The 15,959-nt window shown below is 34.7% G+C and overlaps 1 protein-coding gene across 1 annotated transcript in view; it reads right to left on the bottom strand.

The window, feature by feature from the left end:
• The window catches only part of LOC140160650 (gamma-aminobutyric acid type B receptor subunit 2-like), a 66,843-nt gene that overhangs the window by 17,006 nt on the left and 33,878 nt on the right, over positions 1-15,959 (bottom strand). The window contains exons 4-10 of the mRNA XM_072183916.1: positions 14,728-14,829; positions 14,158-14,272; positions 7,494-7,633; positions 3,422-3,572; positions 1,133-1,230; positions 570-633; positions 364-453 (exon numbers count right to left, since the gene is read on the bottom strand). Of these exons, the coding sequence (XP_072040017.1) occupies positions 364-453; positions 570-633; positions 1,133-1,230; positions 3,422-3,572; positions 7,494-7,633; positions 14,158-14,272; positions 14,728-14,829 (760 nt within the window). The remainder of the gene's footprint in view (positions 1-363; positions 454-569; positions 634-1,132; positions 1,231-3,421; positions 3,573-7,493; positions 7,634-14,157; positions 14,273-14,727; positions 14,830-15,959) is intronic.

Below are 15,959 nucleotides of genomic sequence, written 5' to 3'. Positions count from 1 at the left end.
CTCCTCTTCCTCCTCCTCTTTCTCCTCTTCCTCCTCCTCCTCCTCATCATCATCATTGTCATTGTCATCATCATCAATATCATCATCATCATCGTCATCATTGTCATCATCGTCGTCGTCATCATCATCATCATCATCGTCATCGTCATCGTCATCATCAACATTGTCATCGTCATCATCACCATTGTCATCGTCATTATCATCATCATCATCCATCAATATCATCATCATCAATGTCATCGTCGTCATCATCATCCTCAATATCATCATCATCGTCATCATCATCATCATCATCAATATCATCATCATCAATATCAACATCATCATCACCGTTTTTTTATCGCATGATATTTAGTGACCTACTTGGCCAGTGGACTGTTATTTTGGTACTCCATTGCAATTTGTCTCCTTCACTTCCTGGATTGTAAGTGCCAACAGCAGCGTCAGTACCGTCTGAAAGAAAACCACCACCACCAAAATTGTCATCTCAGATATTGAAATTTGCACATTAATCTTTAATACAATAATAAATTCAATTATAATACAGACGGAAAATGATATTGACTTACTCTGATTCTGCCTTATTTGAATGGGTCCAAGCCTGTCACCGGTAGATGTAAATTTGACAGTGCCCTGCATATAAAAACAATTAGAAACCAAGGAAGAATCACAAACACGGTATACTATAAATGCAAACTGGAGATAAAATTGGAAACACACTTCGTTACATTGTGAACATGGCCAATTCTATACTTCCTAGTTTAATTAAATATCAACTCAATTAGCGAATCAATTGTTTATTTTTTTTTAAATAACAAAAAAATCACGAACACATTCTAGCAAATGCCAGTTTGTTTTTGATTTTTTTTAATTATTAATTTTCAAAAATTGTCAAAATTTTGTTACACAATTATTAATTTTCAAAAATTGTCAAAATGTTGTTACACAATGTAATATAAATATCATAGAAACGTTTGCTTTATTAACATATATAAAAAAAATATAATTACCTGCACGTTTTTATAATGTTTTAATGAAACATTATGAAAGAAAACGTTTTGTAAACAAAACAAAAGTCTGAAAATGCTTTTAAAATGTCGTACACTTTGAACAGAAATTCGGACATACTTACACTTATTCCTTCAAATTTAGTTTCACTCATTTGATCAAAAAACAGTCTGGACAAATTGCTATTTGTGTAAGAAAAATTCAAAAGCGACTGAGGAGGATCTGAAAGGAAGAAAGAAAAGATAAATAAATGATGATTAAAAATACACTTTAATAAATCAACAAGGCATTGGCGCAATTTGCAGAAAAAATATTAAACCAATTAAATATCAAAATGTTTAGCAGCCATTAGTTTCCAACTTATATTAAAAATTTCTCCAGCCTTAAAAGACCTAGAGGCTATAATGAACCACATGTCTTGAATCAATGAAATTTCGGAATTGAATTCCTTGCCCCTATAATATACATAACTTTTGTTACCAGTGTGTAGTTATTTTTTTGAGAAAATTAGTCGCAAAATTTATCTGGGGGTGTAGTACCACCTTAAAAATACCATAACAAGAATTATTAGTTTCATGTTATAAAAAGTCTTTTAATAACAGACTGGTAATTGGTAGAATCTTCAGAAATGACAGTCTCTTCAATAAACACTGAAAAAATCATAGAGTGATAAAAATAACGTTAGATTTTTAGAAAGATTCCCATCCGCTGAAATAATGAGGCAAAATGAATGAATGAAATGGTTGGGATATCATAGGCCAAATATTACTGCTACAGTGCTACACGTACGACGCGAACCTGAGAAATAAATACCAGTAATAATATTAGGTAAGCGAGCTTGGGATAACTGGCACAATATATAGTACTATATTAAGGAAAGACAAATTTAGAACCAACTGGGTTTCGAACCCGTACCCAGGCTCTCCAGATTCCCGGTCTTAAACAATTCAGTCTGCCGCCTGGACAACCAATTCTTTAGAAATGCTCAGTCGCGCTAAAAGTCGATCGATACATGTAAAAATCAGCACAATTCAGAGATACACCTTTTTGCTATGAAATTAATTTTCTCGGTCAAATATAAAGCAATTTTTTTTTTCTTCAGTAATGTCAGTTAAAAACTTGGTGCTTGGATATACATTTTTTTTAAAATCCTGGTGTTAAAATTAAGCATCAAATTGTGTCTTTTAGTGTGATATTTTTGATTTTTATAGGCCTTGAATTCGCCTGCGAGCTTTTTACGGAATTCATGTTTTAGCGTCTCAAACTAACATAGTTTGCTAAAGAAAGATATTTCCCTCTTCTGTAAAGCACATCGTGTGGGTCTATATGTTATAGTTTTGTCAGAATTTCCGTTTTGTTTTACCCTTTTTCCATTCATGCTCAGAAAATGTCAAACTAAGTAAAAGTAGGCAATGGTGAGTACTTTTATCTCGAGAGCAACCAGCAGAAATAGTCGATATTTCCTTTGTTGTTATCCAGGTCAATTTTTCATTGAAAGCAAATTGCCCGACCAGCGATTAAATCCCCAATTGGGTGTTCTGGTTAAACATGATCAGTAGGAGCGCTATTAGGTCTGGGAATTTCTTTGCTATATTGAAGTTCTGGCAACACTATAGCCATGCCGGTATTCCTATTAAACCCAGGGATATCGATCCACAATGCTAGTACTAGCCTTTAGATTTCACGTGTTGATTTAGAAATTTTTTCAGCCGACAGTGAAAGATGGTGAAATCAAAACGGAAATTCTGACAAAACTATGATATATAGCTCACGGTGATGTGCTTTAGAAAGTTGGGGAAAATCCTTCATTAGCGAACTATATTACTTTGAAAAGCTAAAAGGTTGATCCAAGAAAAAGCTCGCGGGCCGAGCTGAAGCCTATAAAAATCGAATATCTTACACTAAATGACTGAATTTCAGGCCTAAGTTTAACACCAGGATTTTAAAAAAATCAGTATCAAGCATTATAGTTTTTCCAGCCATTTACTGAAAAAATGAAAATTATTGCTTTTCATTTGGCTGAGAAAAAAATTTTACACTGAAAAGGTGTAACTCAAAATTTTGCTCATTTCAACACCAATTTCGATCGTTTGTATTGCCTCATTAAATGACTGAGTGAGCCTTGCAGAACAAAAGAATCGGTTGTGCAGGTAGCTGACTGAATTGTCATTCCACATGAGTAAAAAAAGACCGCCACTTGAGTAATTCTTACAACATGAGCTTATTATAGCATTATATCATATTGTTTTTCAATGACTTAGCTTCTTACATGATGATAGCACACCGAACATAGAAAATGATTTGAAAATAAAGTGTGTATCAGTCCTTGAAAATCAAGAATTGCTTTACAAAACTTACAAAGTGATGCCATGTTTAATTATTATTGATTAGCCATTTAATACTTATTGATTACCCATTAGTTTGAGCTCTTTATCAGTTTTATCCAGAGCAAGTGATAAGGCCCAGATCTCATCGTATGCGTAAGGTGCGTGGTCCAAACCAACCAACTGATCTGATGTAAAATTGACATACTCATCATATCGGGAAGAGTATTCTTCTGCACTCTGAAAATCAAGCAATCAATCAATCAACCATTCAATTAATTAATTAATCGATCAATGAATTAATATAATAATCAATTAATAGATCCACTAATCTATTAACCAATTTACAGTTAATCAAATAATCAATCGATCAATCAACAAACCAAACAAAAATAATCAATCAATCAATCAATCAATCAATCAATCACCACCCACCCAGCCAACCACCCAATCAATCAATAAATCAATCGATAAATCAATAAACCAGTCAATCGATCAATCAAAAATCAAACAACCTTGACAGCATTCGCTTTTTAACAAGTGCAAAGAGACAATTAATTAATCGATCAATGAATTAATATAATAATCAATTAATAAATCCACTAATCTATTAACCAATTTACAGTTAATCAAATAATCAATCGATCAATCAACAAACCAAACAAAAATAATCAATCAATCAATCAATCAATCAATCAACCACCACCCACCCAGCCAACCACCCAATCAATCAATAAATCAATCGATAAATCAATAAACCAGTCAATCGATCAATCAAAAATCAAACAACCTTGACAGCATTTGCTTTTTTACAAGTCCAAAGAGACAATTAATGTACGAATCATTTCTCACTTGCAGATTATTTCATTTTGCACGGCAGCTTTAGCACTGTTCCTTGCCATTCAATTATTATAATTGAAATTAGAGACCAATAACTTGAATCGAATCCGGGACACGACGGTCAAGATTTAATTAAAATTATCGTACGCAAAGAAATGTTGAATGAAAAGCATCTAATTCATGAATTGGTCTATCGCTTCGTGGTCATATAATTTTCATTCTATCAAATTCATAATTATTTTTGACACTCTTATTGCACAGAAATAATAATAATAAAGATTGTGGTTGAACCATGGGTTCAACCGAATAATGTTTGCAACATAGTTGGCAATATTGACATGAATAATAAAAATTCCTTTAAAAAAGGAATGGGGCGCCCAATGTGAGCTTGGTCGTGATGTGGTGAATTTCATGGTGTTTAGATTTGGTATTATTATCTCTTGCAAACCCAGTGACACCTCATTATAGAAATCAGACCTGTTGATATGTTGTAAGAGGGGATAGCCTTTTCCAGGCACAAATTGCGCCATATATAAAGAAAGTTTTGCTACTTTGCAACACAATAAAATCTTAAATGCAAAATGAGATCCTGTAGGTGGCTCCCGAGGGGGCTTAAAAAACTAAATGCAAAATGAGGTTTTTAAAAAATATTGTTTTCCAGAGTCAAGACGCAGGTATCATTATTAAGCCTCATATCACTTATTTATTGTCGAATAAGTGCAGAGTAGGTTAGATATGAATATTAAATGTTAGACCAAAGTAGCTCAAAGCACATGTACTATACACCTGATCCGTGAACTTGTCTTTTTTTAAAGACAAATTCTTGTTTAAAATTAGTTCCTGTTTCTGTTGAAAAGACAATATTGATGTCTAAGATCTTAATTATATCATTCATAGCATTTAAATTCAGGATATAATATTATCTATAAGACTTCCCCAATGGACAATGGATCTATTCCCTGATCAAACATATCCCATGCTGTGCTGGTATTCAGCATGTCTGCAAATGTATATCATTGGAATTAACACCTGATAACGACTATTGACTATTAATATTATAAAACTTCGAACAGTGGTGATGATTTCATTGCCGTCTTGTTGTTGGTAAGAAGAAAATTTGGCCCAGCATTAATTCAAAAGAAAATATCATATTTTCATCAAAATGTACCAAACTTTAATGTGCTTGGTATCAATCTGGACTAAAATTGAATCATTCACCAATTTTTTTTATTACTCTGGACTACAATTGAATCATTCGCCAATTTTTTTTTATTACTGTACATTGCATCCAAACAAATATCTGCCTAAATTCTTCTGGTAGAATAAACAACCTCATCTCTGTTTCTGATAGCCATCATATCTTGAAGGTCATCACAAAAATAATGCATACACTATGGACCACAATGGCCTCATCCCAATGCCATAGTTCAATAACCTCAATTAAACAATCAGAGAGCAACATTTGACCTCAAGTTGCGGAGTATGAGTTTCTGTACCCAAATTTCCAAAGGTCATTCAATGAATGTGCAACTGTATTGGGGTTAAAGAAATGTGCCCTGAAAGATGAGCATGTTGTGGATCCTATCCTATAGTGATAGGCAGTGGTGTCGATTTCTTGTTGGTAAGAAGAAATACCCAGCATTATTACAAAAGAAAATATGACATTTTCATCCAAATGTACCAACTTTTAATGTGTTTGGTATCAATCTTGACTGGAATTGAATCATTCGCCAGATTCCGTTGATTACAGCAAAATTCATCCACAAATAAAAATCATATTATTGGGTCACCATATTGTAAGTTTGGCAACTGTAGTTTGAGAATAACCACTATATGGATTTTATGGTAATTAACAAACAAAGGCCATCGGTTTAACCCCAATACATTCGTACATTCATTGAATGACTTTGAAACTTTGGGTATAAAAACTCATGCTCTGCAACTTTTTTGCACTATGATTGTTTAATTGAGGTTATTGGACTATGTCATTGAGATTAGGCTATTGTGGTCCATAGTGTTGGTCACCGTCTATCGGGTTCTAAGAGGCGGTAAACTGGTTTTTAAACCAGTTTAAAAGCCTTACAAAGGTACAAAGGTCACGGGTTATTTGGTGTTTTTATAAGTCCATTAATTTTGTATTTTAAACAAAGAATATACGCACAACATTTTATCCCCTGCATATCAGAAAACAATAATAAAATAAAATCCAAGCAAATTGTGGTTTTATTTCTAAGCTATGCATACTTTTAGCAAAACAATTGCGAAGTAAATCTAGCAAGAGTGAAATTAGAAGCTTATATGGTGCACCCTCCGTAGAGGGCGCCCCAAAGAGGGCGCCCCAAAAACCCTCAGCCATGAATGATAATCTTTATTAATGTAATGATAATCTTTGTTATATAGCGAAGTGACATTAAAATTTATTTTTGCAGTATAGCACTATTACGCTATTACTATCAGGAAGGTGACCTGATATATTTGGAAAATCAAATTCTTTAAAACTTATGTATAACATAAAATGTCATTCCTTTCAAGCACTCATGCAAAAAGAACATGTAAATGTTTTTTGTAAATGTGACTAATTCCTAATGGAATTACCGACATTTATACAGCGTGATATTGGTAGTCTACAGTGTTTTTATTAATGATAATCATCATGATCATATAATATATTGATTTCAAGTGAAAGGCCCTATTTTTCTCATAAACATATTGACATTTATAGAAGTTCCAACTCAGTGTATTTCCGAAGATATCATCAAAACACTGCCTAATTAGTCTCAAATATGGTATACCATATTTGAGACTAATTCGGCAGTTTTTGATGATTTCTTTGGAAATATACCGATTTGGAACGCCAAATTTCAATATGTTTATGAGAAAAATATAAGCTTTCATCTGATACCAAAATCAGCATTTTGATGAGGTAAAGTGGGGGATGAGATTGTCAATCAGGTTACCCACCTTTAAAGGTGCAATCAAATAAAAACCATAGATGGTGGAAAAATAAAAGTCAATTCATAAATGGTGAAAAGTGTTATAGTGTTGTAGATTTCAAGAGCAGAGATAGTGTCCAACAACGATTGATTTTAGTGTGATATAAAATTGATAATTGTGTGGATTCTATGTTCTCTGTAGGTCTGTTATGCCTTTGTTCATATGTGTATGCAAAGGGGGCGTGGGGGTAAGGCAACTTTCAAGGGGAAAATTTGACGAAAATTGTCAATCCTAAATATCAGGGCGCCCAGCATCCCATGCCGGGGGGGCAGACTTCTCACAGGGCAGCTGCCCCCCCCCCTCCCTCCCTGCACCATAGCATCTTACCATTGCAGACACCCGATTGGTGCCATCTCCAGCAACCAAGGCTTGTACTTCTGATGAAAGATAACCATTGGTCACCAAGTCCATTTCTTTTATTGTGCAATTATGATCTTCAATACGCCACCAACCATCGTCATACCAACCTGAAAAAGTCAGAATTAAAAATAAGAAACAGGTGGATATGAGGGGATGATATCACGAGAAAAAACAAAAGAAACTAGTGGCAAATGGTGGTCATAGACCACAAACCTAGCTGGGGCATGTTGGTGTTTTGGAGGTATCTGACCCCTGCAAAATGTTCCAAAAATGTTCCTCTGGTCATGAGGTTTGTTGTCACCGAGTTTGAGTCCCACGACTTACAGATGCCCAGAAAGGTAAATTTTACGATTTGACCTTTCACCTGACCCCTGTACAGCATTCCAAAGTGTTCCCCTGATCAGTAAATTTGTTATCACAGAGTTTGAGCCCCGAACCCCTTACAGATGTCCAGAAAATGCATTTCTAAAATTTGACCTCTGCATGACCTTTGACCTGACCCCTTCAAACTGTTCCCATGTTCATGAGATTTGTTGTCACCGAGTTTGAGCCCCATACCCCATACGGCCGTGTGTTTTGAACTCGCCACCCTTAGCGTTACATCACAAATATTATGAATTTTTACACCAATCAAGTTTCAAATTAGAATATCTACACAACTATCAACCCTTAACTAGCAAAAGTATACATTTTTGAAAAGCTGAAGGCATAAGCAATTCAAATATACACATTTCAACTCATTGTACAGGGTGACCTTGAAGTTATACAGGGTGGAATAAAAAATTCCAAATAAAAATGGGTCACTTAATGCATTGCTTATTACTAACTTGCAGTTATAAACTGAAAGTAAACAACATTGATTTGGTTAGAGGTTAGGGGGATCCTACTGACTGGGGAAGAAAAAAAATCACAGCTGTTTGGTAATCTCAGAATACAGGGTGTCCCAAAATATGTTCCAATTTTTTTACAATTCAACATATTTTGAACTGAAACATTTTACCCCTAACCCATACAGAAAAGGTAAGTCCATATTTAGATTCCTCATCAAATTTCCTCTCAGAAAATGTATACTTTGACTATGATAGGATAAGTAATTAAATATTTACAGCAACTTTTAAATTTTGAAGACATCCGCATTGCTTACTACAGTGTTTAATATGAAAACGGGTAGTTTTGTACGTAAAAGTTTGTATTTTATAGACTAAACCAATCATAAAGAGTTCAAAATGATTAAAAACAATTAGCATAATTAATAACCTTTCACAAGAGCTCTTAACCATGCCTGTAGCCCATATGGATGCAAAGATATGATCAGTTGATTCAACGTGCACACACAAAATCTATATTTCTCATAGACTTTGTACATACCGCCACCGCCACAACCGCCACCGCCACAACAACCACCTCGGCCATTCTGAACTCAAAAATTATAACTCCACTATCTTAGCTGATAAACAATTCTCCTTTGGAGGTCTGTTAGGTCACTCATTTAGCTACAAAATGACACCAAACACACTACAATACCTTTTGTTTAAGCAGAGATATAACAATTTGAACGAGTCTTGATTTGGAAAAGCGTAACAAAACCACCATTTTTGGGTGGCGAGTTCAAAACGCGTGGCCATACAGATATCCAGAAAATGAAATTATATGATTTGACCCCAGTTAACCTTTGACATGACCCCTGCAAAGTGTTCCAGAATATTCCCCTGGTCATTAAGTTCGTTGTCACAGAGTTTGAGCACTGTACCCCTTACAGATGTCCAGAAAATGCATTTCTAAAATTTGACCTCTGCATGACCTTTGACCTGACCCCTGTAAAATGTTCCCCTGGTCATGAGATTTGTTGTCACTGAGTGTGAGCCTCACACCCCTTACAGATATCGAGATACGGCAAAATAGATTTTACCCCCTTAAAGACCTTTGACCCAAATTCTGTGTGCAAGGTATGGGCACTGGATAAAGCCGATGAACATGTGTAAGTGACGTCATTGTGCTATGTAATATGTGGCAGAAGAAGCATTTTGAAGGTATTTGATTATATACCGGTAATGCCCCCTTAATGACCTTTGACCCCAATTCTGTTTGCACACTATGGGCAATGGATATAGACGATACATATGTGCAAGTTACGTAATTGTAGGGTGTAACATGTAGGAGCAGAAACATTTTGAAATTTTTTTTGCCAGAAGAAAGAAAGAAAGAAAGAAGAATCGGAGAGCATTACAGTACCTAGCTCTAGGTAAGAAAGAAAGAAAGAAAGAAAGAAAGAAAGAAAAAAGAAAGAAAAGAAAAAAAGAAAGAAAAAGAAAAAACAAAAGAAAGGAAAAAAGAAAGAAGAAAAAAGAAAGAAAGAAAGAAAGAAAGAAAGAAAGAAAGAAAGAAAAGAAAGAAAGAAAGAAAGAAAGAAAGAAAGAAAGAAAGAACGAAAGAAAGAAAGAAAAAAAAAAGAAAGAGAAGAGAAAGAAGAAAGAAAGAAAGAAAGAAAGAAAGAAAGAAAGAAAGAAAGAAAGAAAGAAAGAAAGAAAGAAAGAAAGAAAGAAAGAAAGAAAAGAAAAGAAAAGAAGAAAAGAAAGAAAGAAAGAACTGAAGGAGACGAAAGTTGCAAGGAACGAAGTGAAGAGCGAAGAAATTAACCCCGGGGGGCACTCCAACTTTGGAGGTGACGCGTATGTAGGGCTGTTAAGAACCCCCTTTTCAGCATCGCTGTCACCCAAAGATCCCATATTTTTTTACGAACAGATGCTCTGTCACCCGAAGACCCCCTATTTTTCCATTTGATCTGTCACCCAAAGTTCAATTTGAACAGCAATTTTCATTTATCACTGATTTTGTTACTTATTTTGAAAAAACAAAGAAATTTGAAGCCATTTAGAACTAAAAATATGATTTTCGAGGTTTCTGTGGCGCTGTTTCGGCTCTCACCCAAATATTCCATTTAAAAAAAAGGTCATGTTCTCACCCAATGACCACATATTTTATACATTTTGCTCTCACCGAATGCCAAAAATCATGCTCTCACCCAATGACCCCATATTTTTTTACATTTTGCTCTCGATCTCACCGAATGCCCCTTAGTGCGGAAGTATATCCATTTCATATTGAAGTGCCCCCCCCCCCCCGGGAAATTAACCAACCAAGCTGTCAACCAACGAAGAAACCAACATCTTTCAGAATGAGCAATAAACAAAATAAAGAAAAACAGGCACAACAGAATAGTGTTTAATAGTGAATGAAAGACTACACGTGATGAGGATGACAAATTGTGATACTTGCGACTTAGCACTTTCATCACAAATGATTTTATTATTAAGACAAGATCATTTTATCTATAATAATAGGGAAAGCCAGCCTCAATGTAGAAGAGGTCTTGTAATTAGTTTTGGTCAATGTGAAATGCAATTTTAGGATCACGCTTACATCCATGTTACATGACAGTCCACCAAACCATCAACGATGAGAACATGTACACTGAAACAGCAGAAAACATTAATTCTTAATCTCATGTCAACTCTTTAATTCATTACTCCAAATTGTTCTGGTTGTTGTTGTTGTTGTTGTTGTTTTTTGTTTTGTTTTTTTGTCTTTTCAGCTTTTTACCCACGATATCTCAATTTCCAATTTTGTAATACCAAAACTTACGAACTCAATATCTTCGCTTAGGAACTCCGATTTCACTGCTTTCGATATACCACGTCACAAATACACTGCCGGTTTGAGTTAACTTACATGTACATTAAAATAACTTGATATTAATTCGCAATGTATAGTTTGAGCTGCCTACTATATTATAATAGATAGTGGCCAGCACATTTATAAAGGACTGATTACTCACTACAATCTTCACTCTTAAACTGTGTTTTTCTGAATGTGCTGATCATGTTGATTGCTAGTCGGAAACTCCTGCGAAGCTATGGACATGGCATCTTCCCCCCCGGGGGGGGGGGGGGTCACTCCCATTGTGGCCTGTACACCATCCGCGATAATGAAAACGCGTAAAAGGGTAGTTTTTTCGTGGGTAGGCACGATACGCGCGTACCGTGTTTAGGGTGTCAAAACATGAAAAATTGGAAAAAGGGTAACAAAATTGCAATTGCTAATACGCGGAAATGAAATTTAGGGTATGAAATTTGATACAAGGAATAAATTCCCTGTTTAGGGTATGAAAAGGGTTTAGCCAAGGGTTAAATCCTTGTCTAGGGTGCTTTTCAAAAGTTGATTATCGCGGATGGTGTACAGGCCACAATGGGAGTGACCCCCGGGCATCTTACCTACTCCATTCTATAACAGTCTGCCTAGTACCTTGTGTGTTTTCTCTTCAATTATTTTGTTGAAAGTAATTTTATGAATCAAATAAAAAAGATAGAAAGTGACTTCACATGTCATTTTATTTATAATAAACAAGTTATTAAATTAATAAAGTAAGACAATTTATTTATCTATAAGTGCATGCCAAATGGGGTACATTGTTCAACACTATAGGCCTACATGCATAAATTATGCCCATATTATAGCTAGGCCCTAAAAACTTTATTTTGCATCGGTTTTTCCCGTTGAAAAGACAAAACTGATGTTTATGATAGCAACAATTTCATCAATAACATTTTGAGTCATTTTTATCCATAAAACGACACAGGATATGATAGATAACTATTTTCACATCAATATGGTCCATATGATCACAGATTGTTGAGAATCTGTGATATGATGAAGATTTTGATTCTATATATAGATCTGTTATCAACATGATATCACGCTGTTCAGTGGTCAAGGAGTAAGGATCCCCGGTCAAGGACACTGATATGACATCATAGGTGATGTAATTGTCTTCTGCTGACCATATGATGCTGTATATTAACTATTATTGTTACATTTAGGCCTATACCTAGAACTTTTAAAGTCATAATTAGTTCAAACATAACTTTGGTAATACTCACTCGTTTTCATTCGTTGAAACGGCAAAACATACTTACTTTTCCTTACAAATCGAATAACAATAATTTTAAAACATTCCACCTCAAAAAGTAAAATAAAATAATTCTTACCAATACCAATAAAGTTAATCTCTTGAGCATACAAACCCAATCTCAGAAATAGATACCAGCCCCGCGTATGGGCTGGCGATAGCCCCGCGTATGGGCTGGCGAAAACACATACAAATTTACTATCAATATTCCAAGGACACATTAAATAGCAGAAAGAACAAGAATGGCTAAAAATGCGTTGTATTGCATCATAAATTATTATACTCCTCGTGATGAAATGAGTGAAATTGAATCCTTTGTTTGAAATCATTATAATTTGCGAAGAATTTGTTCAATGAAGTCCAAAAGATGCATTCTCAACGCTGTCTTAATGTGGATGCGAACGTCACTGGAAGTTGTGTTCGTTTTACTGTAAATTACATTATTCAATTTATCTTTCGGTATATAGACCAATCAATTTCTTGAACTTTTCAACAATGGTAGACCAGATTAAATTTGCTTGTACACAGTATTTTTGGGACATGAGAGTACATCAGACATGTCGAATTGCATTCTGAATATGAGGAATGTCTTTCTGACATCAAGTAACTTTGATTTTTTGAAATTGGCGATATGAAACACATTTTATGGCAAATTATTAAAAATTGATATATATTTTTTATTTTTTATTTTTCATATTTAACAGTCCTCGAAGTAAAATGTATAAATCTACTGATATAACAAGTATTATTTTTCAGGTGACTAACTTTGGAATTAAAAGTGCTCAAAAGGTGAGCGTAGAAACAAATTCAAAGTATAAATCTACTGATATGTACTTTAGGTCTTTTGGGGAAAAAAATGTATATCTTTAATAAGAAAAGTCAACATTTTAAATGATCGCCGGCTTTTCCTCCCAGCTACATACACTTCAAGTAAATATTATTAGATTTATCAATTTTACTTCGAAGACTGTTAAATATCGAAAATATAAATTTTAATAATTTGCCATTGAATTTGTTTTATATCGCGAATTAAAAAAAAAAAAAAAAGATGGAAATTATTCGTATTCAGAATGTAATTCGATATGCCTGATGTGCTCTCAGGCCCCACAAAAATACTTAACCGATTTTTAATTCTTTAAGGGATTTGCACAGTATTTTATGTGGGACCTGAGAGCACTTCAGACACACCAAATTGCATTCTGAATACGATTTTTTGAAATTCGCTATTTAATACAAATTTTATGGCAAATTATTAAAATTGATATTTTTGATAAAAGTCCTCGAAGTAAACTTTATAAAATCTAAACGATATGTACTTCAAGTGTATGTAGCTGAGAGGAAAAGCCGTCCATCATCATGATCATAGAAAATGTTGACCTATTGAAAATATACATTTTGTCCAACCCTCCCCCCCAAAAAAAAAAAAATCTACTTTTTGCTCTTTTTTCAATAAAAAGGTTCAAAAGTGGGGAAATATCCACTTTTGGTGGTGAGGCATTACAAAAGTCCAACAAAGAATAACTTAGAGGATTTATAAAGGTCCTCATTTTACAAAATAAAACTCGAAAAATGACTACTTTTTGGAGGTCTCCCCCAAAAAAAAAACCAACAACAACAAACAAACAAACACACAAACAACAGCAACCAAAAACATGTTGTCCCTACCTGGAAGTATCCAGACATATTTGCTTCCAAACAAACCCTCCTTGTAAGCTGCACACATCACCTGTCTGGCGTCGGCTTCGTAAAAAGAACCGTAAATTATCCGAGCACCTACGGTCTTAAAACATGACAAATATTTGCATAAAAAAGTGAACAATTATCAGTGATTACATCACAATTAGGCCTACTAGAGATTAAACTGGAATAAAATGCTTTCCACGCATTAAATGAAGAAGCGTAAACGCAAGATTTTAAAAACTCAGTATTTAAAATCTCATTTTAATGTTAAAACATAAAAATGAATGTTATACACTGTATGAACATAAAACAGAGCAAAGTATATGTATACAAACTTTGTGTATATACATATAGGCCCTACTTTGAAAATGTATTCACTTTAAAAGGACATTAATAAGAGATCCGTCAACAACAACAACAACAACAACAACAACAAGCCAAATTACATCTTTTTGGTCCTCTCTGGAAGTCCCTGATGGTCTTTTAAACAAGTTAGTGAATTTGCTGTTGTTATTTGAAAATTAGGAAAATTTGCAACCTTAGTCCTGTACTTACTTTTATGTTAGCGACGTGAAGTGCAGGATTATCAGCGAACGACTCAGCAACAACTATCTCGATGCCTTGTTCCATCGCTTGCTGACGAAAATCATTTGCTCCCTGGTAAAATATAAGATTCATTATTTTGTTCATAAGATAGTGGGATATGAGTGATAGAAAAATACAGGGTGAGTCAAAATGATATCTACTTATTTTTCTGGCATCTTGGAACACCCTGGATGTAAATTAACATGTGCTTACAATATGTACTGTTGTTTTATCACGCAGTCATAGTAATTTTGAATCTTGATTTAGAAGATATGGCAATTTTCACACTGAGATGTAATTATTTATTGTATTTCATGAGAACAGAGGAGATGGGAGTAAGACATGCATGCTAAACATGCCAGAGACAAGAAGGGGTCACGTCAAATAAGAGGGTATGAGAGGAGGAAGAGACAGAGGTGAGAAGGGGCGAAAGTAGGAGAGTTAGGGAGGAAAGAAACGGAACGTCGGGGGGAGAAAAGAAACCTTCATCTCGCTTGTCGCTTTCGTCAGCTAGTTAGCGTTCTTACCCTCTTTCATGTAAAAGAGCGAAGAGTGAAGGTATGAAAGAGTCCCATATATCATTTAGGAGTGGTTTTCACTCTTTTCGAGTGATGTTCGCTCTTTTTGAGAGTGAGTTTTTCACTCTTTTACATTAAGAGAGATGAACATTTTATGGGGGTAATTTATATATTTGCATCCCTATTTTCATAAAACTGATTTTATTGTGTGTATCTTTATATATAATTTACTGTTTACCATTCCTAATCCGAATTTCTTATTACATAAAAATAATAAGATATGATGGATAGGTTTAATATTGTAAACTTTTATAACCTGCTCTGAACTCCCTGCTCTTAACTCTACATTTTGCAAGTGTCCCCGGTGAGCGGTTAGAGCACTTTACAAAATCCTCTTATTGACATGATAAAAGGTACAAACATAAATACGTCATTTCAGTATTAAGTGACCAAATTAATAGATGGGTGTGTTGGGGTGAGGTGTGTAGGGGTTGTGGGTGGGTGGGTGGCATGTGTGGGGTAGGGATACTGCATGTCTTTTTTTCACTGAGAGTGGAATGCCCTCCCGGAACATTTCGGAACTATCGGAGCTATCAGTTCAAAGGCTCAAGGCTCAACCCATATCGGGCTTTTGGGATTCGCGGGAATAGTCTTCTATTCAAAGATGCTTATCAATAACTCACT

The sequence above is a fragment of the Amphiura filiformis genome, chromosome 9 (genome assembly GCF_039555335.1).
Source record: "Amphiura filiformis chromosome 9, Afil_fr2py, whole genome shotgun sequence".
Classification (NCBI taxonomy): Eukaryota; Metazoa; Echinodermata; class Ophiuroidea; order Amphilepidida; family Amphiuridae; genus Amphiura; species Amphiura filiformis.
The sequence above is the reverse complement of the archived record's forward strand: the minus strand, read 5'-3'. Positions and strand labels throughout refer to the sequence as shown.